The sequence below is a fragment of the Eulemur rufifrons genome, chromosome 7 (assembly GCF_041146395.1).
Source record: "Eulemur rufifrons isolate Redbay chromosome 7, OSU_ERuf_1, whole genome shotgun sequence".
Lineage (NCBI taxonomy): Eukaryota > Metazoa > Chordata > Mammalia > Primates > Lemuridae > Eulemur > Eulemur rufifrons.
In genome coordinates, this window is record NC_090989.1 from 253,467,726 (window position 1) to 253,486,023 (window position 18,298).

The following is an 18,298-nucleotide window of genomic DNA, read 5'->3' on the forward strand; positions in this document are numbered from 1 at the left end:
GCCTCTCTCCCTAGCCTGGTGAATTCCTGCTCATTTCAACGTGCTCAAGTGTCACCTCCTGCAGGAAGCCCTCCCCACATAACCTGGGAAGGCATTAGTGGCCCTCCTCGTGCTCCTGCCACGTGCCCCCCACTATAGTTCCACCTTTTATTGATCATTTTTGATGGACCAGGAACCTTGCTAGGAAACTTACGTTCATGATCTCGTTTAATCCTCATAACAACCCTATGAAGAGAGTGTTAGTCTCATCTCCAGGTGAGGAAATTGAGGGTCAGAGAATTTAAGTGGCCTTCCCAGGGTCAGCTGCTAAAATGTGGGGGTTCTAGGATGGAGCCCAGGGCCGCCTGACTCCACGCCCTAAACTCTTAATGGTGCTGTTCTGTTGCTGCACCCCAGGGAGTCCCCTCTGCATCAGCCTGGGCTGGCATAACCCTGACCAAGCCACTTAGCCTCACTGAGCCTCAGTTTCCTCCTCTGTAAAACTAGGGTCGAGAATGGAAAGAGGATCTGAAAAATAACAGACGTAAATATCAGTTTGTAAACTCTGAAGCGTTGTGCGCATGCAAGAGGGTGTTAGCATACTTTTAGGATTTGGTCTGAACAATTTCCTTACTCACCTTGAAATCAAAGGCCTTCCACCTGCTCCTTCTTTTACAGTGAGGGGGAGGGGAGGGCTCCCATTTCCTCCCTAAACCACGGTGTCCCTGCAATTTCTAAAGTCACCATATAGCTGTCCCGATCCCCCCTCCCAAAACACAATTGTGACAGTCAAGCAAAGAAAGGGACGAGGAGGGAAAATCCATAAAGGCTGGGCAAGGCAGTGGCCGGTGGAATTCTCCAGCTCCTGGCCACCAGTTAGTGACGTCAGGATTTATAACTGTATTAAATGGTGTGACAGGCAGCCTTGATATATCAGTTCCCCCTTCTTCCCAAATCACAGACAATAAAAGCTTTGGCAGTGAAAGTCATTCATCATCATAAAGACCTGAGACATCCCAGTCATCAATTTCACTCACATCCTTAATACACTGGAGAGAGTGCAGGAGTCGAGCACCTCAAAAAGGGAGGAGGAAGAAAACACGAAGGAAGATTGAACAGGAATAATTACAAAGGTCAAAGAAGGGATTCATCCGGGAGGGTGCCGTGGGCAGAGCCTGTCCCTGCTGGTCGTGTGCTCAGGCCACAGAGAAACAGGGCAGCCCCGAGGCCCAGCCCTTAGCTAGGCCCTGTGAGCCTAGGATTGGGGGACCAAGACTGGGCTGTGGGGCCTGAAGAGAGGGTGTGGGGGATGCAGAGCCACACCCAAGCTCCATGGCCTTAGGTGAGGCCTTTTACTCCATCAACCTCATTAGCACAAAAGAGATTTTAAAATAACAATAAAACCACAGGTCTTTTCACAATTTACCCCCACATTGGCACAGCTATTTCTGCCAACTGTGGTCTTCTTGGGGGTGACACCTTTTGAGCAGCTATCCAGGGCTGACATTCCTGGCTGTGCCAGCCAAGATAGTAAACAGTCACTGCCTGGAGCCCCAAGAGCACCCTCTGCCCTCCCTGCAGCTCCTCCCTTCCCCCAAATCCAGCCGCTTTGCTGGATCATATCTGGAAGACAGGGATGCCAGGAGGGAGGAGACAGACTCCCAGGCTCCTACTGAATAGGCCAGTCCTCCCTCTCCTACTCGCAGTGTGGGGACAAGATAATCCTCGCAGAGCCCCAGCTCCCCAACTCCTGTCCTCCCGTACATCATCCTCAGCTGGGGTCCCTGCTGCGCTGCCTGAGTGCCAGGACCAAGGCTCCCACCCCTCACCACCGGACTATTGCTCAGCCTCTTTTGTCCTCTCTGGTGGGCAGGGCAGCAAAGGATAAGGAAGCAGGACCGTGACTCTTTTCCCCGGGGGTCCGGCCCTCTCCCTCTCAGACCTTTCTTTTTAAGATAAGCAGTGACAATTATTTTTCTTTTACATTTCACCCTGAAAACAAAACAACAGAAGAAAGCTTTGGTCTAGGTGGGGAGTTCCTTGACGTGCTGGGCTCCCTGCAAGGGATAACATGCAGCTGGGGATGGGAGGCTGCCCTGCTGGGGCTGAGAGGTTGCTGGGGCATCACCAGGTGGCCTGGCCCAGGTAGGAACATGCCAGAATGTACACAGCCCAAGTTTCCCAAGAAAAAAGGAAGAATGATACCTGCTGTTGTCTGCCCATCCCCTCACCAAGCCTTCACCGAAGACCTACTGTTTGCTGAGGCCTGGCCAGGCTGCCTGAGGACTGTCTAACTGGGAGGCTGACTTAAGGTGGTGGCAGCTTTTTCTGGGTCCATCAGCCCAGTGCCCTTCAACCAGATACCACCTAAGATTAGTATAAGCCCTGGCCCCCACGTGTGGCCCTAGACCCACCCGTCGGCCTGATCTGCACTCTGTTCCCCAGATCAGGGTCTGTCCAACTCAGGCCTCCCCTGGCCAGACTTCCTGCCTGCCACATACTCACCAGGCAGACAGATTTGCGTGACTCAGAGGTCAAGCACACGGCCTCTGGTCAAGCACAAGCCTGCATTTGAATCCTGGCTCCACCACTTATAAGCCATGTGACCTTGAGCAAGTTTCTATGCTTCTCTGCGCCTCAGTTATTACACCAGTAAAATGGGGATAATAAGAGTAACTCCCGCATAGGGTTGTTATGCAGGTTAGACAAGTTAACGTAAGTAAAGTGCTCAGAACTATGCAAGGGGATGCAAGCACTGGTCGTCACTCCTGCTGGTGACTCTTGGCTTATTGGATCCTAGCTTGGGCCTGCCTCTCTGGCTGCTCAGGACTGAGACCAGCTCTGGGGGGATAGCCCCCCAGACCCTACCCTAGATACCAGCTCCCCAAATAGACTGCTTGGCCACCCTATCCTTGAGGTGGGCATGCGACACCACCCTGAACCTGGGTGGACAGAGGTATACAGAAGGCACACACTTCTCCACACAGGCAGCAGGTGCCCCTAAGCATTCATGCTGAAAGCAGCCTTACCAAACATTTATAGACAATCTCAGGATGGGAGTAGAAGTTCTACAGCCTCTCAGATAATGAAAATAAAAGCTAATAGAGATAAATTAGAGAGAGGTTTTTCCTGAGCTATGAACATTGGCAAAAAAAAGAAAAGGCAGCAGACTAGTAGAAGCTAATGCATTTGGAGAAAAATAATAATTATGATAATATCTTGAATTCAAATGTGCCTTTATGCTAATCAAAGATGTGTATGTGAGTGTGTGAATCATGTCAATAACCTTGACAATGACCTAGAAGGGTGGAGTGTGGGGCAATTAGTAACAACCAATCATAGTAGACAGCTCATTCATTAATTTATCCATCCATCCATTCACTCAACAACCACTTGCTGAGTAGCTACTGTACTCCAAGTCTCTCACTAGGCTGTGCTGCAGGAGGCAGACAATTCAGAATTTTATAGTCTAGGGAGAAAGTTACGCTGGACATAAAGAATCATAAATCAAGGCACAATGGGATAAGAGGTATAATAGTGGGCTGATCCAGGGCCCAGATGAGGGGGACGTCACTTCTGACTGTAGGGTCATGGGGGAGGGTTTCCTGGAGGAGGTGGCACCTGGACACTGCTCTCAGGAGACACGTGCTGAAACCACATGGGCAGAGACCGGCAGGCCTGCTGGTGAGAGCCTTTCCCAGGCAAAGCCCTGGACCAGCTCACATTCACCTCCTGCCGGGCAGGCAGGACCTGAGTACCCAGCACAGTCAAGGTGGCGGCTCTCCATGTGCCCACCTTGGGCTCATCAAGAAAGGGCCCAGCTCCTTAGAGCCGATGGGATATTTTCACACACTTTCTCTCATGTGTGCTTCACCATAGTCCTGCAAGGAGAGGGTGAGCCGGCATTGTAATTCCTACTGGACAGAGGTGAATACTGAGGCTCAGAGATGGGAAAGGTATTCTCAAAGTTACCAGGTGTTATGGCAGAGCTAGGATGAAGATCTATGGCCCTGACTCCTAGCCAGGCTGACACTTGTCCTTTCACAGCAGGCCACCAGCACCTCTGAGCAAATGGCAGATGCATCTGAAGCAGAGGAGCCCACAGAAGCGAAGGCTTGGAGTCAGGACCCAGCATGGCTGAGCAGGAAGAGGGTAAAAAGACAGGCCTGGATGAAGGGTTCCACTGGGCAACTTCTTCATGGAGGAGGCAGATAGATGCCTGTGGATGAGTCAGGCTGAGAAATGGGGATAAGAAAGAAGAAAGTCTGGTTCTGGAAAGACGAAGCCTGTATCCCACACAGGGGAAGGAGCACTGGAATAGGAGTCAAGGGCTGTGGATTCCAGAGATGTCTCACTTTGTTCTCAGTCCTCAGTGTCCCCATCTATTCAGTGATGGAGTTGAACTAGGTGATCTTAACAGGCCCATCCAGAACCAATATTCCAAAATCCCTTGACCCAAGGTACCCGGGGAGGGCACAACTTGTCACAATACTGGGGTAGATGGAGGAGACAGAGTGAGAACTAGCCAGTGCTCCCAGAGATAGTGGGGGAAGGACAGGCAAGGGCAGAGCAAAAGAGGAGCCCAATGCCCTCACAGATGGGCCATCCCAAGAAGTAAGGGACGCAGAGTGCTCAAAGAGACTCTTATATGGGGCCCTGGGGGGTGTGGTAGACAGAATAATGCCCCCCAGATTTCTAATCCTGACCCCCAGAACGTATGAATATGGTATCTTACATGGCAAAAGGGTCTTTGCAGGTGTGATTAAGTGAAGGCTTTTAACATGTGGAGATCATCTGGATTATCGGGTGGGCCCAACGCAATCACAAGGGTGGCCGAGTCGCAGAAAGAAGACGTCGCAACAGAAGCAGAGTTCAAACAGGAGAGAAGATGCTACTCTGCTGGCTTTGAGGACAGAAGAAGGGGCCATGAGCCAAGGAACTGGGGCAGCCCCCATAGGCTGGAAAAGGCAGGGAAATGGACTTTCCCCAGAACCCCTGGAAGGAATCAGCCTTGCCATTCTTTGATTTGGGGACTTCTGACTCCCAGAGCTGTAAGATAATAAATTTGTGTTGTTTTAGCCACGGAGACCGTGGTAATTTGTTACAGCAGCAACTGGAAACCAGTCCGGGAGGCCAGTGGAGCATCCAGGACAGGGAGCCATCAAGTCTGCTCTGCGCTGGACAGATCCCGCCCCGTGCCTGTGAGAGCTCTGCGTGGGCACCCATCACGGCACCGCGCTGACCACCAACGGCAGCGGGACAGTACAGGAGTCAGGGGAAAGCCATCGCTACTATCCACTAGCTATGAGAACTCAAGCAATTTCTTTAACTGTTACTTGGGACAAAAATAATACCTATGCTTCAAAGAGTAAAGGATTAAATGAAGCAAAGTACATAACAAATGCTCAATAAACATCAGCTATCATTGTTATTATCTCCTGCGGCAGCCCATTCGGCTTTCGGAGAGCTCAAACTGTTAAGAAGTTAAACTGAAGCTTGCCTCCCCGTGGCTTTCTGATGCTGATTTGGGGAGCGGGAGCTTCTAGCAACCCCCTTCCCTCCCCGCACCCCAACCATGAGCACAGGGAGGCAGCAGCCAGGCCCCAAGTCCGCTGTCTCTCAGCCCATAGCCCTGGGCCTTCTGTGGTGACAAGGTTCTCTGCCCTCTGCCTTCCTGGTCTGTCCTCTGCAGCCCTGTGTAGCAAATACTGAGGGGGAGCCACCCCCCAGCCTGAGGACATGGGCCGAGGCAGCCATGTTGCTACAGAAAAGTCCACGGCTCATCCGGATTATTAGAGAGGACAGTTGTTTACCTACCGGCAGGTTAGGATGCCCATAAAACATGAGGCAACATTTTTAAGAAATTAAAGAATATGTAGAGTATGAACCCATTTGTAGGAAATAAACTGTGTGTGTATATCCTGACATGTTTTTATGCACAGAAAAGGTTCTGGAAGGATACATATCAAACCATCAACTCTGACGACACCTGCAGAATGGGTTCGGAACGGACTGAGGAGATATGGTCACAGGTTGCCGTACACACTTCTGTACCACTTGCATTTATTTTACAGTGAGCACATCTGCCTTTGTGATTTAAAAGGAATTATTTTTAAAAGGGGGAGTGGTGAGAGACTAAACCAAACTTCGGAGCAGAGAAGTCAAGAGTGCGTGGCTTCCCTGGGGCAGCTTAGGTGTTGCCTCCTCCACAAAAGCTTCCCCAAACCCCACAAAGAGAAGCAACTGTTCCCTCCTCCATGCCCTCAAAAGCACTTGACTTCTCCCACGGTATTTCTCTTTCTTTTCTGTTTTGTTTTGACATGCACATGCATCCACGTTTGCCTCTCCCATCGGACTGTGAGTTTGTTGAGGGCAGGGACTCTCCGACCCTCAAGCCCTCGCTCAGGCTGAGGTCTGACACCAAGGAGGAGTTCGGTTTTGATGGAGAGATAAGTGAATGAACGGATGACGAACGGCAACAGCTCTGCAAGGTGCTCTGGTGCCATCGTTTGATGCCTTTCCTCCTCCAGACAATGACAAGGCAGTGGGGATCTCTGACCAGAACAAGCTAATGAAATCGCTATTTTAGGAAGCTGGATCACAGCAGGGTGGGCTGGGAAGCTGGAGGCCCAGAGACCTGCTCAAAGGCTGTTTGGAAGTGTCGGCTTTGGAGCTGCCGCAAGTGCAGAAATCTATGAGTGCATTACCGGGAGGGCCATCCAGCTTTGTTTATTTTTATCCTACAAAATACAAGGTCAGAAACAACTAGAGTACTTTGCGCTGAAATTATTTTTTTTAATTGACACTGCACTTTACACAAATATTAATTCATTTTATTCAACAAATAGTTCTTGGGAACACTGTGCTAACCTGAAACTAAATCATATTTTTCCTCGATGAGCATTTTAATTATGGAGATGCTTGAATTTCATTTGGGCTTTAAAATGATCAGACCTCCAGCATCTCTGAACCTCTGAGTATCCTTCCAAACACTAAGATTGCAAAATTCTAGGTTTCTAGGAATCTAAGAATCTATAATTGTGAGTCTATTTAACAATGTAAAAACAAATACTTTAAATCTCAGTAGGATTCAGCCCTAATCGGTCTGGAATGCAAATAGCTCTGTATCTCTAGGGAGAGTTCCAATCTTGGATATTGCGTTTTCACACTGCAGCCCAGTTAGTGGCTCTGTCTGGGCTGTGGTGCCCCTGAGCAGGCCACTGCTGTTGCAGAGGATCACAATATTTAGTTTGGAGAGAGTGTGGTGTCACTGCATGGGGACGAAATGCTGTGTGGTTGCACATTCTTGAGAACTTCGCAGCCGGTGTTCCACGCCCTCCCCACTGGATGGTTTACATGCCGAGCTGATAATTGGGGACAGCCATGCCAGGCCAGCAGAACAGCCTGAGCAGAGGCCTGGAGTCAGGGACAGACAAGGCCAGCTGGAGGGCCTGTGGGCAGCCCTTCCTGGCTTGACAAAGCGGTTTCTGTTGGGCAGGAGTGAGGGTCAGAGGAGGCAGGCAGGATGGGGTGATGGACTGGAGCAGGGTCAGAAACTCAAATGCCCACAGGTGCCAGCAGGCAAGGTGCGAGAGTGAAGCTGGCCAGGTGGCGTCTGGGGCAAACAGGAGACGACTCGTTCATCCAAAGGGACAACCACTTCTCAGCTCTGCCCAAGTGTGGCCGCACGGGAATGTAGACCCAAGGTGGGCAAGTCTTCCAATTCTTCAAGAGAGGCTAGACATTTTACTCCATATCTTTTATCTCCTGATTTTTAAGGTATTTTTAAATTTAACTTTTTGATAGTTGAGATAGTGACAAGGTTCAAAAAATTTTAAATGTAAATGGTACTCAGTAAAAAGTGCTTTTCCCACATCCTGTGCCTAAATGTGGTTAAGTCCTGAGTATCCTTGCAGTGTCTTTAACTTGCACAAATGCAAACATGGATTCACACGGTCCCTTTTTTACACAAAAAGTAGTATACCGTACACACTATTCTTTACCCTGTTTTTTTCATGAGTGATGTCCCCCCATGACCCCTCCCTGTCAGACAGGAAGAGCTTCCTCATCCTTTTCTGCAGGTGCACGGTGCTGCAGTGTTCGCAGGAGCCGCTCTTCATTTGACAAGTCCCCTCCGATGGACGTTTGGGTCACTCTCTGCTCAGCTTTAAAATGTTAGGTCTAATTTTTTTAAAGCTTAAAAACACTATGCAGACCAAACCACCTGTGGGCTGGGCCGTGGGGGCACATGCCAGGCTGAGGGACGTGTCAGCAGTGCCTGGGTCTGTGAGTTCTCGGCACAGATGCCCACCTGGGCTCTGCACACACCTCAGCTGCCGGGCTGACAGCCGGAGGGGGAATCACGTCAACTGAGAACGGCTTCAAGTAAGCGCTGTTTGAAGAGCCTTTGCCTTTGAGGTAGTGAAATCCCCGACAGCAGAGGTGACCAAGCCTCTGATCCGGGCTGGGTGGACAGTCAGGTCACCTGATTGCTACGGCTTCCTCTGACTCTGAGAGTCCTCGCCGGCGGCTTACAGGCTGAACCCAACTGAGGAATGGGCCTGCCCTTTAGGTATGCGTATCATGTGTCCATTCGTTCATTCACACATTTAAAAGGCATGTCTGAGGCTACATCTTCAGCCAGGAATACCTTTCCCCCAAAGCGTCTCATCGTTTAGATCTCAGGTCAAACGCCACGTTTTCAGAGAGGCGCTGCTTCACCCCCACCTGACCCAACTCACCACGTCCCCTGAACCCCAGTCTCTCTACGCTCTCCCCTAGTTTTCTTCAGAGCACAGGCCATTATGAAATCACACTGCACGTCTATTCTGTGCAGACTGTCAACTGCCTGGCTCTCCCCAGCAGGTAAGCCCAGCGAGGGCAGGGACTGTCCATCGAGGCACCGTCGTCTTCTCGGCCGGGCACAGAGCAAGAGCCCAGGAAACACTAGCTATTAACATGATCCCCCTTTCCGGTACACAAAGCAACTTTGATACCTCCGCACCGTCCACGGGATTCCCGGGAAAGCTCGTGGCCGCGCCCTTGGTGCGAGATTTTACACTACACTGCAGCTCTGACTGTAATTTTTCGCAGCCCGTATTGGCAGCCTGGGTCCACAAGGCATTTCTCATATTTGTGCTTTCGTTAGTCATTATGACTTCACTCTGAGGGAAGAGGTATTTACTTGCAACTCATGAGCCTTAAAAAGGTTCATTAAAAAAAAAAAAACGGGTCCAGGAGGCCCCTCCCCAGAAAGATAGACAAGTGGCCTGGCTGGCGCCCAGCCAGAGAGGGCGACAGAGCAGGCAGAGCACGGCTGAGGCAAAAACTCCTGAGGAAGCCCCAGAGTCACTCGGCCCAAGGGAGGGTCTCCCCCATCCAGCCTCCCTCGCCCTTGGGACCACCCCAGGTCCAGAGTCTGTGGATTCGTGGGCTGAAAGCAGCACCATGCACAGGTTTTGGGTGTTTCCCCAAGCCCCCAACCACTCAGCAGATGTCACTGCTCCTGACGATGGACACTGGGACTCTAAACACGAGGGACAGAGACCCTCGACTGCACCCAGACCTCCATGCCCCCCTGCCCTCAGCTGGATGTGTGGACAGGGTCTCTAAGACTGAACCACCTTCCGTGGATTTCTGCAGGATGAGGGCCCTTCTGAGAGGGCCCTGAGAGATAGTCCCCACACAGAGAGCTGTCGCTGGGCAAATTTCTCTTTGTCTTACACCCCCAGGGCAGAGGTAAAGGACTCTGGTACGAGAGTCTGGAAACAAACACAGTAATAACTAGCATGTATTCAGTCTTTACCATGTGCCAAGCACTGTGCTAAGTACCCTACATGGACCACTTGTGTAATCCTCACCAGGAGCCTGGGAGAGCTCCAGGGCTCACCCCATTTTACAGATGGGGAATCTGGGCCCAGAGGTTAGTAACTTGCCCAGGGTCACCCAGCTAGAACATGGTGAAGCTGGGCTTCAAGCTCAGGCAGTCTGGCTTCCCTGTGGACATCCTCAACTGCATGCTGAAAGCAATGCCTTCCTGAAGTTAGAACTGGGAATTTTCAGTCCATCCAATCATAAAACAGCAGCAGGCTGTGGAGGCCCGAGCCCTGGCTGAGCCCCAGCTCCAGCTCTGACTCACTGGATGTGGCCTTGAGCAGGTCACCTCCCCTCTCTGGGCCTGGGTCTCCCCAGCTGTAAAGTGAGGAGTTGAACCCCATGATCCTCCCACCCTGCCGTGTATGGTCAGGATGTTTGCCCTGAGGAAGGCTGGGACGTGCCAACATGGATCCCGACCCCTTCAAGCCTCCTTCCCACATAAACTCAGGTGCCCCCTTGGCAGCTCTTGCCATCCCTATTTCACAGGAAAACAGGCTTAGTGAGGATGATCAATTTGCCCAAAGATAGGACCAGTTAGGTGCAAAGCCCAGAATCAAACCCGCTCTTCCGACTCCTGTTCTAGTGCTCTTTCCCAGCCCTCAGCTATTGCTCAGATTAAAAAGGCAGAAGAGGGCAGACTTGCGTGGGCTGCCAGGTTTTGGGTATTGAGGCTCCAAACATTGAACCTGAGGGATGCAGCAAGTCAGAGCTGGTGGACTCGGGGACTTGGCAGCCAATCTGTCTTGGTGGGTGTCTCTGTTACTAAAAGGGGGCAGTGCTCAGGGGAGCCTCAGACCCCCGGGCCTGGGCCACCTCCCCGGCTAGTGTTTCCCAAACTCTTTAAGACCAGAAGAGGCCTGTCTGTCTCCTCCTGACATGCTGCCCTGCTGGTGCAGACGGTCCTCAGGGGAAGTGGATACAGACTAGCCCTGTTCCTTTGTTCTCCCAGGCAAAGGTCAGGTGGGCCCACCTGGGGGCACGACTGCCAGGTCCCTCACCAGCAGGGAGGTGAGCAGAAGCTGGGAGCCTTGTGCCTCACCCGCAGTCCTCTCTGGCAGGTAGGCACAGTGGCTGCCCCATCAGCAGGCCTGTGGCCCAAGGACACACCTGCAGATAATCAGTCCCAATCAGGACAGGCCCAAACTGCTGACGGTGCAGTAATAGGCTGGTCATGTCACCAGTTTGCAAATGGTGAGCAGTTTCTGAACCGTGGCCCCGGCTGGTAGAGCAGGGGTTTAACTTAATATTTAATGCAGCATATAAACGATGGAGAGAAATCGACTCCTCCTCTAATGAGATCTTCCCTGGGAAGCCCAGAGTGTGAGGGCTGGGACGGAGCAGCACGGAGGCCACCTGTCTCCCAGACCCCAGGCTGGCACAGACCCCGGGCCCCAGGTAGAACGCTGGGTGGGGCTCACCATCCAATTGAGCACCTACTGTGCTCTGGGCTTTGTGGGGAGGGGACAAGGAAAGAAGAGGGGCTGGAAGACTGTCCCCTGAAGAGCTCAGAACTTGTCAGCACAGCCACTAACACAGGTGGAGTTAAATGAATGCCATGAGGCGACACGGAGGCCCACCCTAACAGCTCTTGGGAACATTCCTTCAAGGTGTTCTAACAGTTCTCAATTCTCAAGGGGGTCGTAAATGCCCCCCAGAGAGTATTATACAAATTTGTGGGGGCTTTTATATGACTGAGGGGCATCATGGCTTGCAGTGGAACAGTCCCACAGAGCAAAGAATTTGTGTTCATCCAGCACTATTCTCATGTCCTGCCAAACATTCAGGTAGGTGAGAAATCTGTTTATAATTATTTTAATCTAGAACTGAACTTCATTTACATATAAATGTGAACTTGCAATTTCCATGGTCTTAATATACCCTGAATTTTCTTGGAATGCAACTACCGTGTAAATGGAGCAAAGCTTGCACTTTGTTTTACTTGGAACTTTGCCAAGAATTCCTCATCTATTTGTAAAATCACACTCGCAGCGTGAGCCTGTGTGAGTCCCAAGTCCACACCCCTGCGAAAGCCTGTGTTCAGGGCTGTTGCATTCACGGCGTTCGGTGCATGGGAAAGCCCTGGGCTGCTTCATTATGTCTTGCAGCGTAAACATACAGAGTATTTACATATCAAAGTATATATTATTTAATTATAAATAATATTGCGTTCGTTTCTCATTCACATCAAAGGGCATTGTTTTGATTTTATTTGAAGTCAGATGTGAAGATAGATTACATTCTTTATTAACTTAATTTCAGGACAGTAAAGGGGCTCTGTAAATATTTGCCATCCCAAGGGGACGCTGGGTGAGACTGGGTGCAGAACCCCACTGCGATGCACCCCACCATGGCACCCCAATGCCCCAAAAAGCAGAAGAAGGGGCTCAGGGATCTCCCACCAGACCTTCACATACAAGCATCTGTACAAATGTGTGTGTCTGTGCATCTGTGCGTCTGTCCTTTATATTTTTTCATATAAACGAGATCATACTTAACATACTATTCTACAATTTTTTTTGTTTTTGTTTTTCTTTATTTTTTCTACAACTTTTTTCCACTTAAAAGCATGTCTCAGACATTTATTCACGTCAGTACAGATAGTTCTACTTAATTCTTTTTAATGGTTGTATAGATTTTATTATGTTAAAATTTATTTAACTTAGGTTTTCATAGTAAAGATTGGAGATAATTGGCCGGGCGCGGTGGCTCACGCCTGTAATCCTAGCACTCTGGGAGGCCGAGGCGGGTGGATCGCTCAAGGTCAGGAGTTCGAGACCAGCCTGAGCAATGAGCGAGACCTCGTCTCTACTAAAAATAGAAAGAAATTATCTGGCCAACTAAAATATATATAGAAAAAAAAAAATTAGCCGGGCATGGTGGCGCATGCCTGTAGTCCCAGCTACTCGGGAGGCTGAGGCAGTAGGATTGCTTAAGCCCAGGCGTTTGAGGTTGCTGTGAGCTAGGCTGACGCCATGGCACTCACTCTAGCCTGGGCAACAAAGCGACACTCTGTCTCAAAAAAAAAAAAAAAAAAAAAAAAAAAAGATTGGAGATAATTAAAAAATTATTTAACTAGCTCCTATTAATGGACATTGCATTGTTTTTATTTGTTGGACGTTATAAATAATTCTGTAATTATTATACATATACAGATATTGTTGTGCATCTGCGTGAATGTATCTGTGAGACAAATTTCCTAAGAGTGTCCAAAAGTTCTGAATCAAAAAGGTAGGTATGTGCATTTAAAATTTTGATAGATATTGCCAAATTTCCCTCCAAAAGAGATTTTACCAATTTATACTCCTATAACAGTGTATGAAAAGCTCTATTTCTCATATCCTCTCCAACACCAAACCTTAATCTTTGACAAAATAATGCTGTTTTTTAAGTGTCTCATGATGTTTTAAGGTGTGGTTTTACGGTTATGAGTCAGATGTATACCCTTTCATATATTCCTGGACATTGCATTTGTCCCCAATGAACTATCTATATCCTTTGCCTGTTTTTTCTTCTGATTTTTTTCTTATTCATTTTTAAACACTCTTTATATATTAAAGAAATTAGGCCGGGCGCGGTGGCTCACGCCTGTAATCCTAGCACTCTGGGAGGCCGAGGCGGGTGGATCGCTGGAAGTCAGGAGCTCGAGACCAGCCTGAGCAAGAGCGAGACCCCGTCTCTACTAAAAATAGAAAGAAATTATATGGACAACTAAAATATATATATACAAAAAATTAGCCGGGCATGGTGGCGCATGCCTGTAGTCCCAGCTACTCGGGAGGCTGAGGCAGTAGGATCACTTAAGCCCAGGAGTTTGAGGTTGCTGTGAGCTAGGCTGACGCCACGGCACTCACTCTAGCCCGGGCAACAGAGTGAGACTCTGTCTCAAAAAAAAAAAAAAAGAAAAGAAATTAGCTTTTTGTCATCTGTGTTCCAATTTTTTTTCAATTTTGTTCTTTGTCTTTTAGATGTTTTTACACACATAGCAAATATTTACATTTTTAACAGTTAATAACTTTTTTGTCTTCTGTATTTGGAACATATTTTAAAAGGCCTTTCCCATTCTAAGATTATAAAAATTCTCTTTTTTTATAGTTTTATTAGAATTTCATAATAAAGGTGGCACGGTGGCTCATGCCTGTAAACTTTCGTTCAACCTGAAATTTATTTTGATATAAAGAGTGAGGTAGGGACCCGGTAGGCCAAATTGTCCCACCACCATTAACAGAATAAATAATTTATCTTTTCTCTACTGATGTGAAATGGTATGTTTATGAATGTCCACATATATTTAGGTCTAATTCTCAACTCTCTATGCTGCTCCATTTGTCTATTTACTTCAGTTTCAGTAACAGAAAGTTTTAGTTATTGAGCTTTATCAGATGTTTTTAAATATGCTAGAACTTTTACTTATATCTCTATTTTAGAATTTTTCTGGCCGGGCACGGTGGCTCATGCCTATAATCCTAGCGCTCTGGGAGGCCGAGGCAGGTGGATTGTTTGAGCTCAGGAGTTAGAGACCAGCCTGAGCAAGAGCAAGACCCCGTCTCTACTAAAAATAGAAAGAAATTATATGGACAGCTAAAAATATATATAGAAAAATTAGCCGGGCATGGTGGTGCATGCCTATAGTCCCAGCTACTCAGGAGGCTGAGGCAGGAGGATTGCTTGAGCCCAGGAGTTTGAGGTTGCTGTTAGCTAGGCTGATGCCATGGCACTCTAGCCCGGGCAACAGAGTGAGACTCTGTCCAAAAAAAAAAAAAAAAAAAAAGAATAGTAGAATTTTTCTAACTATCCTTGAGTATTTGTTTATCTAGTATTTAGCATAATTTTGACAAATTCCAAAAGAAATTCTGTCGGCATTTTTATTAGGATGGTTTTGAATTAATAGATGACTTAGATCTCTTTATGATAGTCTTCCTATCTAAAAACAAATGACATCTCTCCATTTATTCTTATGTTACTTAGGGGAGTTTTAAAGTTAAGTTTATTCCTAGGGGTGTGTGTGTGTGTGTGTGTGTGTACACACACACACATATACATACATACATATATATGTATGTATATATGTATTTTTTTGTTAATGGGCTCTTTTCTTCTATTATGTTTTCTAGCTAAATATTGTTTACTTACAAAAAGGTTAATGATTATGTTGATAATTAGAATATTTCAAAATTAAGCACAATTCTGACTTTGGCCTGCTACATTTATATATTTTTTTTCCATAACATAAAAGTGCAAGGTGGAGCAGCAAGTGCTGACGTAGAAGCTGCAGCAAGTTATCCAGAAGCTCTAGCTAAGATCACTGATGAAAGTGGCTACACTAAACAACAGATTTTCAATGCAGATGAAACAGCCTTACACTGGAGAAGATGCCATCTAGGACTTTCATAGCTAGAGAGGAAAAGCCAATGCCTGGCTTCAAAGTTTCAAAGAACAGGCTGATTCTTTTGTTAGGGGTAATGTAGCTGGTGGTTTTAAGTTGAAGCCAATGCTCATTTACCATTCCAAAACTCCCTGGGTTGGTGACAATTATGCTAAATCTGCTCTGCTGTGCTCTATAAATGCAACAACAAAGTGTGGATGACAGCACATCTGTTTACAGCATGGTTTGCTGAATATTTTAAGCCTACTTTTGAGACCTAATGCTCAGGAAAAAAAAAAAAAAAACCCTTTCAAAATATGACTGCTCATTTTACCTGGTCACCAAAGAGCTGATGAAGATGTACAAAAATATTAATGTTGCTTTCATGCCTGTTAACATAACATCCATTCAGTCACATCTTCAGGCTCCACTTCTAATTCTAATAGCAAGAGCTCCAAGTTCTCTTGCTATTTCCATCAAATTTGTAGTTACTTCCTCCACTGAAGTCTTGAACACCCAAAGTCATCCATGAGGGTTGGAATCAACTTCTTCCAAACTCCTATTCATGTGGATATTTTAACCTCCTCCCACGAATCATGAGTTTTCTTAGTAACATCTAGCATGGTGAATCCTTTCCAGAATGTTTTCAATTTACTTTTCCCAAATCCACCAGAGGAATCACTATCTAGGGCAGCTATAGCCTTCTCTAGATAATGAACATAACTTCTATATGTGCTGGGAAACAAAAAAAATGTGTGCGACTCGCTTTATTGCAATATCTGCTTTATTGTGGTGGCCCGGAATCAAACCCATGTCTCCAGGGTACGCCTGTAATATCTTCTTCTGATCTGCCTAAACTTAAACTTCCCGTGAACCCCAGTAACAAACCCTCGCCTCTGCAGAACAGTCTCCTCTGGGCTCTCATTTGATCCTCACAAGGACCCTGAGAGACCAGGACCATTTTACAGATGTAAAAACTGAGGCTCAGAGATGTGTCCAAAGTCAGACAGCAAGGCAGTGACAGCACTGGATGAGCCCCAGGTGACCTGTGTGGCAGAGTGGCCCACAGCACAGGCCCTGGTGTTCAACTGTAACTCCACTGCTCACCAGCTGTGATCTCAGGCAAGCTACTTCAGTGCCCCAAGCCTCAGTTTCTTTATTATGAAATGGGCATGATAATCACGTCCCATCTCCTGGGGTTCCTCTGAGGGTAAACCAAGTTCACTTAGCATAGTGCCTGGTACCTAGTACTCAGTAAAGTGCCGGTTACTATTATCATTAGCTAGTCCAGACTTCTTTCCACTCTTCCAACCCCACCTCCCTAATTATTTGTGGTTCCTTGAAAAAAATAAGGATCTAAGAGACAGAGGGCCGGATCTAACTCTCCCTTTACCCTTTATGTTGGGCAAGCCCTCCCTGAGACTTGGTTTCTGCATCTGTAAAATGGAGGTGTCTTCAGACTCTGGTGACACCAGGGGAGAAGAGCCCATGGGACACCTGTGATGTTGGTAAAGGCTCACTCTGACTGGGGCTCCCTGGCTCCCTGACCCATGGCTCACTGATACCTCCCCGCCTCAGGCGCATCTGCACTGCAGGCTCTTGTCCCTCTCAGATGGACAGGGGACCAAGTCACTCTTGCCACTTAACTGACCCTCACATGGTGCCCGGATCTACAAACAGGGCCCTGGCTGCTCCTGCCTGAGCCCCAGGGCCGACCTGAAAGCCCAGGTCTTAGATATGGCCCTCCCTGCCTTGGGGCTTGGGCCTGAGTGACCCACCCCTAAAGGGCTAACTCGAGTCTAACCCAGCTTCCCTGAGGCGACCACAGCCACCTGTGTCCTGCCTACCTGCCCATGGGGACATCCTGCTACCTCAGACTGGACCCAAGGCTCTGGCCCAAGTGCAGCCCACCAGTCCCCTTGTCTACTTGCCCTGTCCCCAGGAAGGCCTCCTGCCTGCCGGGGTGGACAGCCTCCCTGCGCTGGCAGCTGGGTCTGTCCATGCGGGGAGACGCCACGTTATCCCAGTGCGGCTGGGGCACGGGGCCTGCCCGCCCTGCCCCACGCGTCCGGCCCTTCTGCAGCAATGAGCCCCAGGCTGAGCAGCCAGCAGGAGAGGAATAATAGCCACATGCATTGGGCGTGTATTGTGTGCTAGGCTACCAGACTACCATCTGAGCACTTGTATGTATGAACCCTTTAATCCTCACAGCAGCCCTGCGGGGTAGGTGCTAACACCAGTCTCACCTTACAGATAAAAAAAAGCCCCAACCCAGAATTCTTACATGACTCACCCAAGATTGCACGGCTAGGAAACGGCAAGTTCAAACCCAAGAGCGTGCCTCCAGGGCTCACACTCTTACTCTTCACACTGACAGCCACGGAGGCTGGCGCTGGGCCTTCCAGAAGGGCAGCTGCTTTGCCCCCACCGAGCACCTTCCAGCCTAAGCCCCCTGCCCTTCTTGACTGAGCTTCTGCCTAGAAATGTGAAATGCCAACAGCCATCTGCAAGGAATCCTTCTGGAAGCTGGCGCCCACCTCATGAAAGGGATAAATTCCAGGCCTCTGAACACTCGGCCCCACCCACACAGGGTCCCCGACAGGACCTGACCTGCCCCCACCCTGCCCACAGTCCATTTGGCATTTGTTCTCCGAGGCTTCATCAGAACAATATACAGCCACGTCTTGTCACAGCCGCAAGCCTGGCCCAGCACCTGACCTGTTCCCCCAACCTCACTAGTAGAAAAAGGGCCAGTCACATCCCAAGGCACCAAGAGGCTGTTCTTCCCACCACGCACGTACTCATTCTCTCTCTCTCTCTCCCCCCATGCATCCCCCATACCTGGGTGCCCTCACCTGTCACGATGGGGTAGGACTGCGGGCCAGGCACACTGCTCCCGATGTCAGCGGGTGTGGGACTGGTCAGGTTGGCCTTCATGTCGTCCAGCCCTCCAGCCAGTGAGGCCATAGCTGAATACTCAGTGGTCTGAAAGAGGAAACAGAGACGTCTCAGCACCAAGATCTCAAAGCCCCCTAGTCAAATATCACTGCCACGTTCTGAGCTCAGCCACCAAGCTGGGCT

General features: G+C 48.8%; 1 protein-coding gene across 1 annotated transcript in view; it reads right to left on the reverse strand.

The window, feature by feature from the left end:
• The window catches only part of PAX5 (paired box 5), a 151,147-nt gene that overhangs the window by 54,410 nt on the left and 78,439 nt on the right, over positions 1-18,298 (reverse strand). The window contains exon 5 of the mRNA XM_069474445.1: positions 18,073-18,202. Coding sequence (XP_069330546.1) covers positions 18,073-18,202 — 130 coding nt within the window. The remainder of the gene's footprint in view (positions 1-18,072; positions 18,203-18,298) is intronic.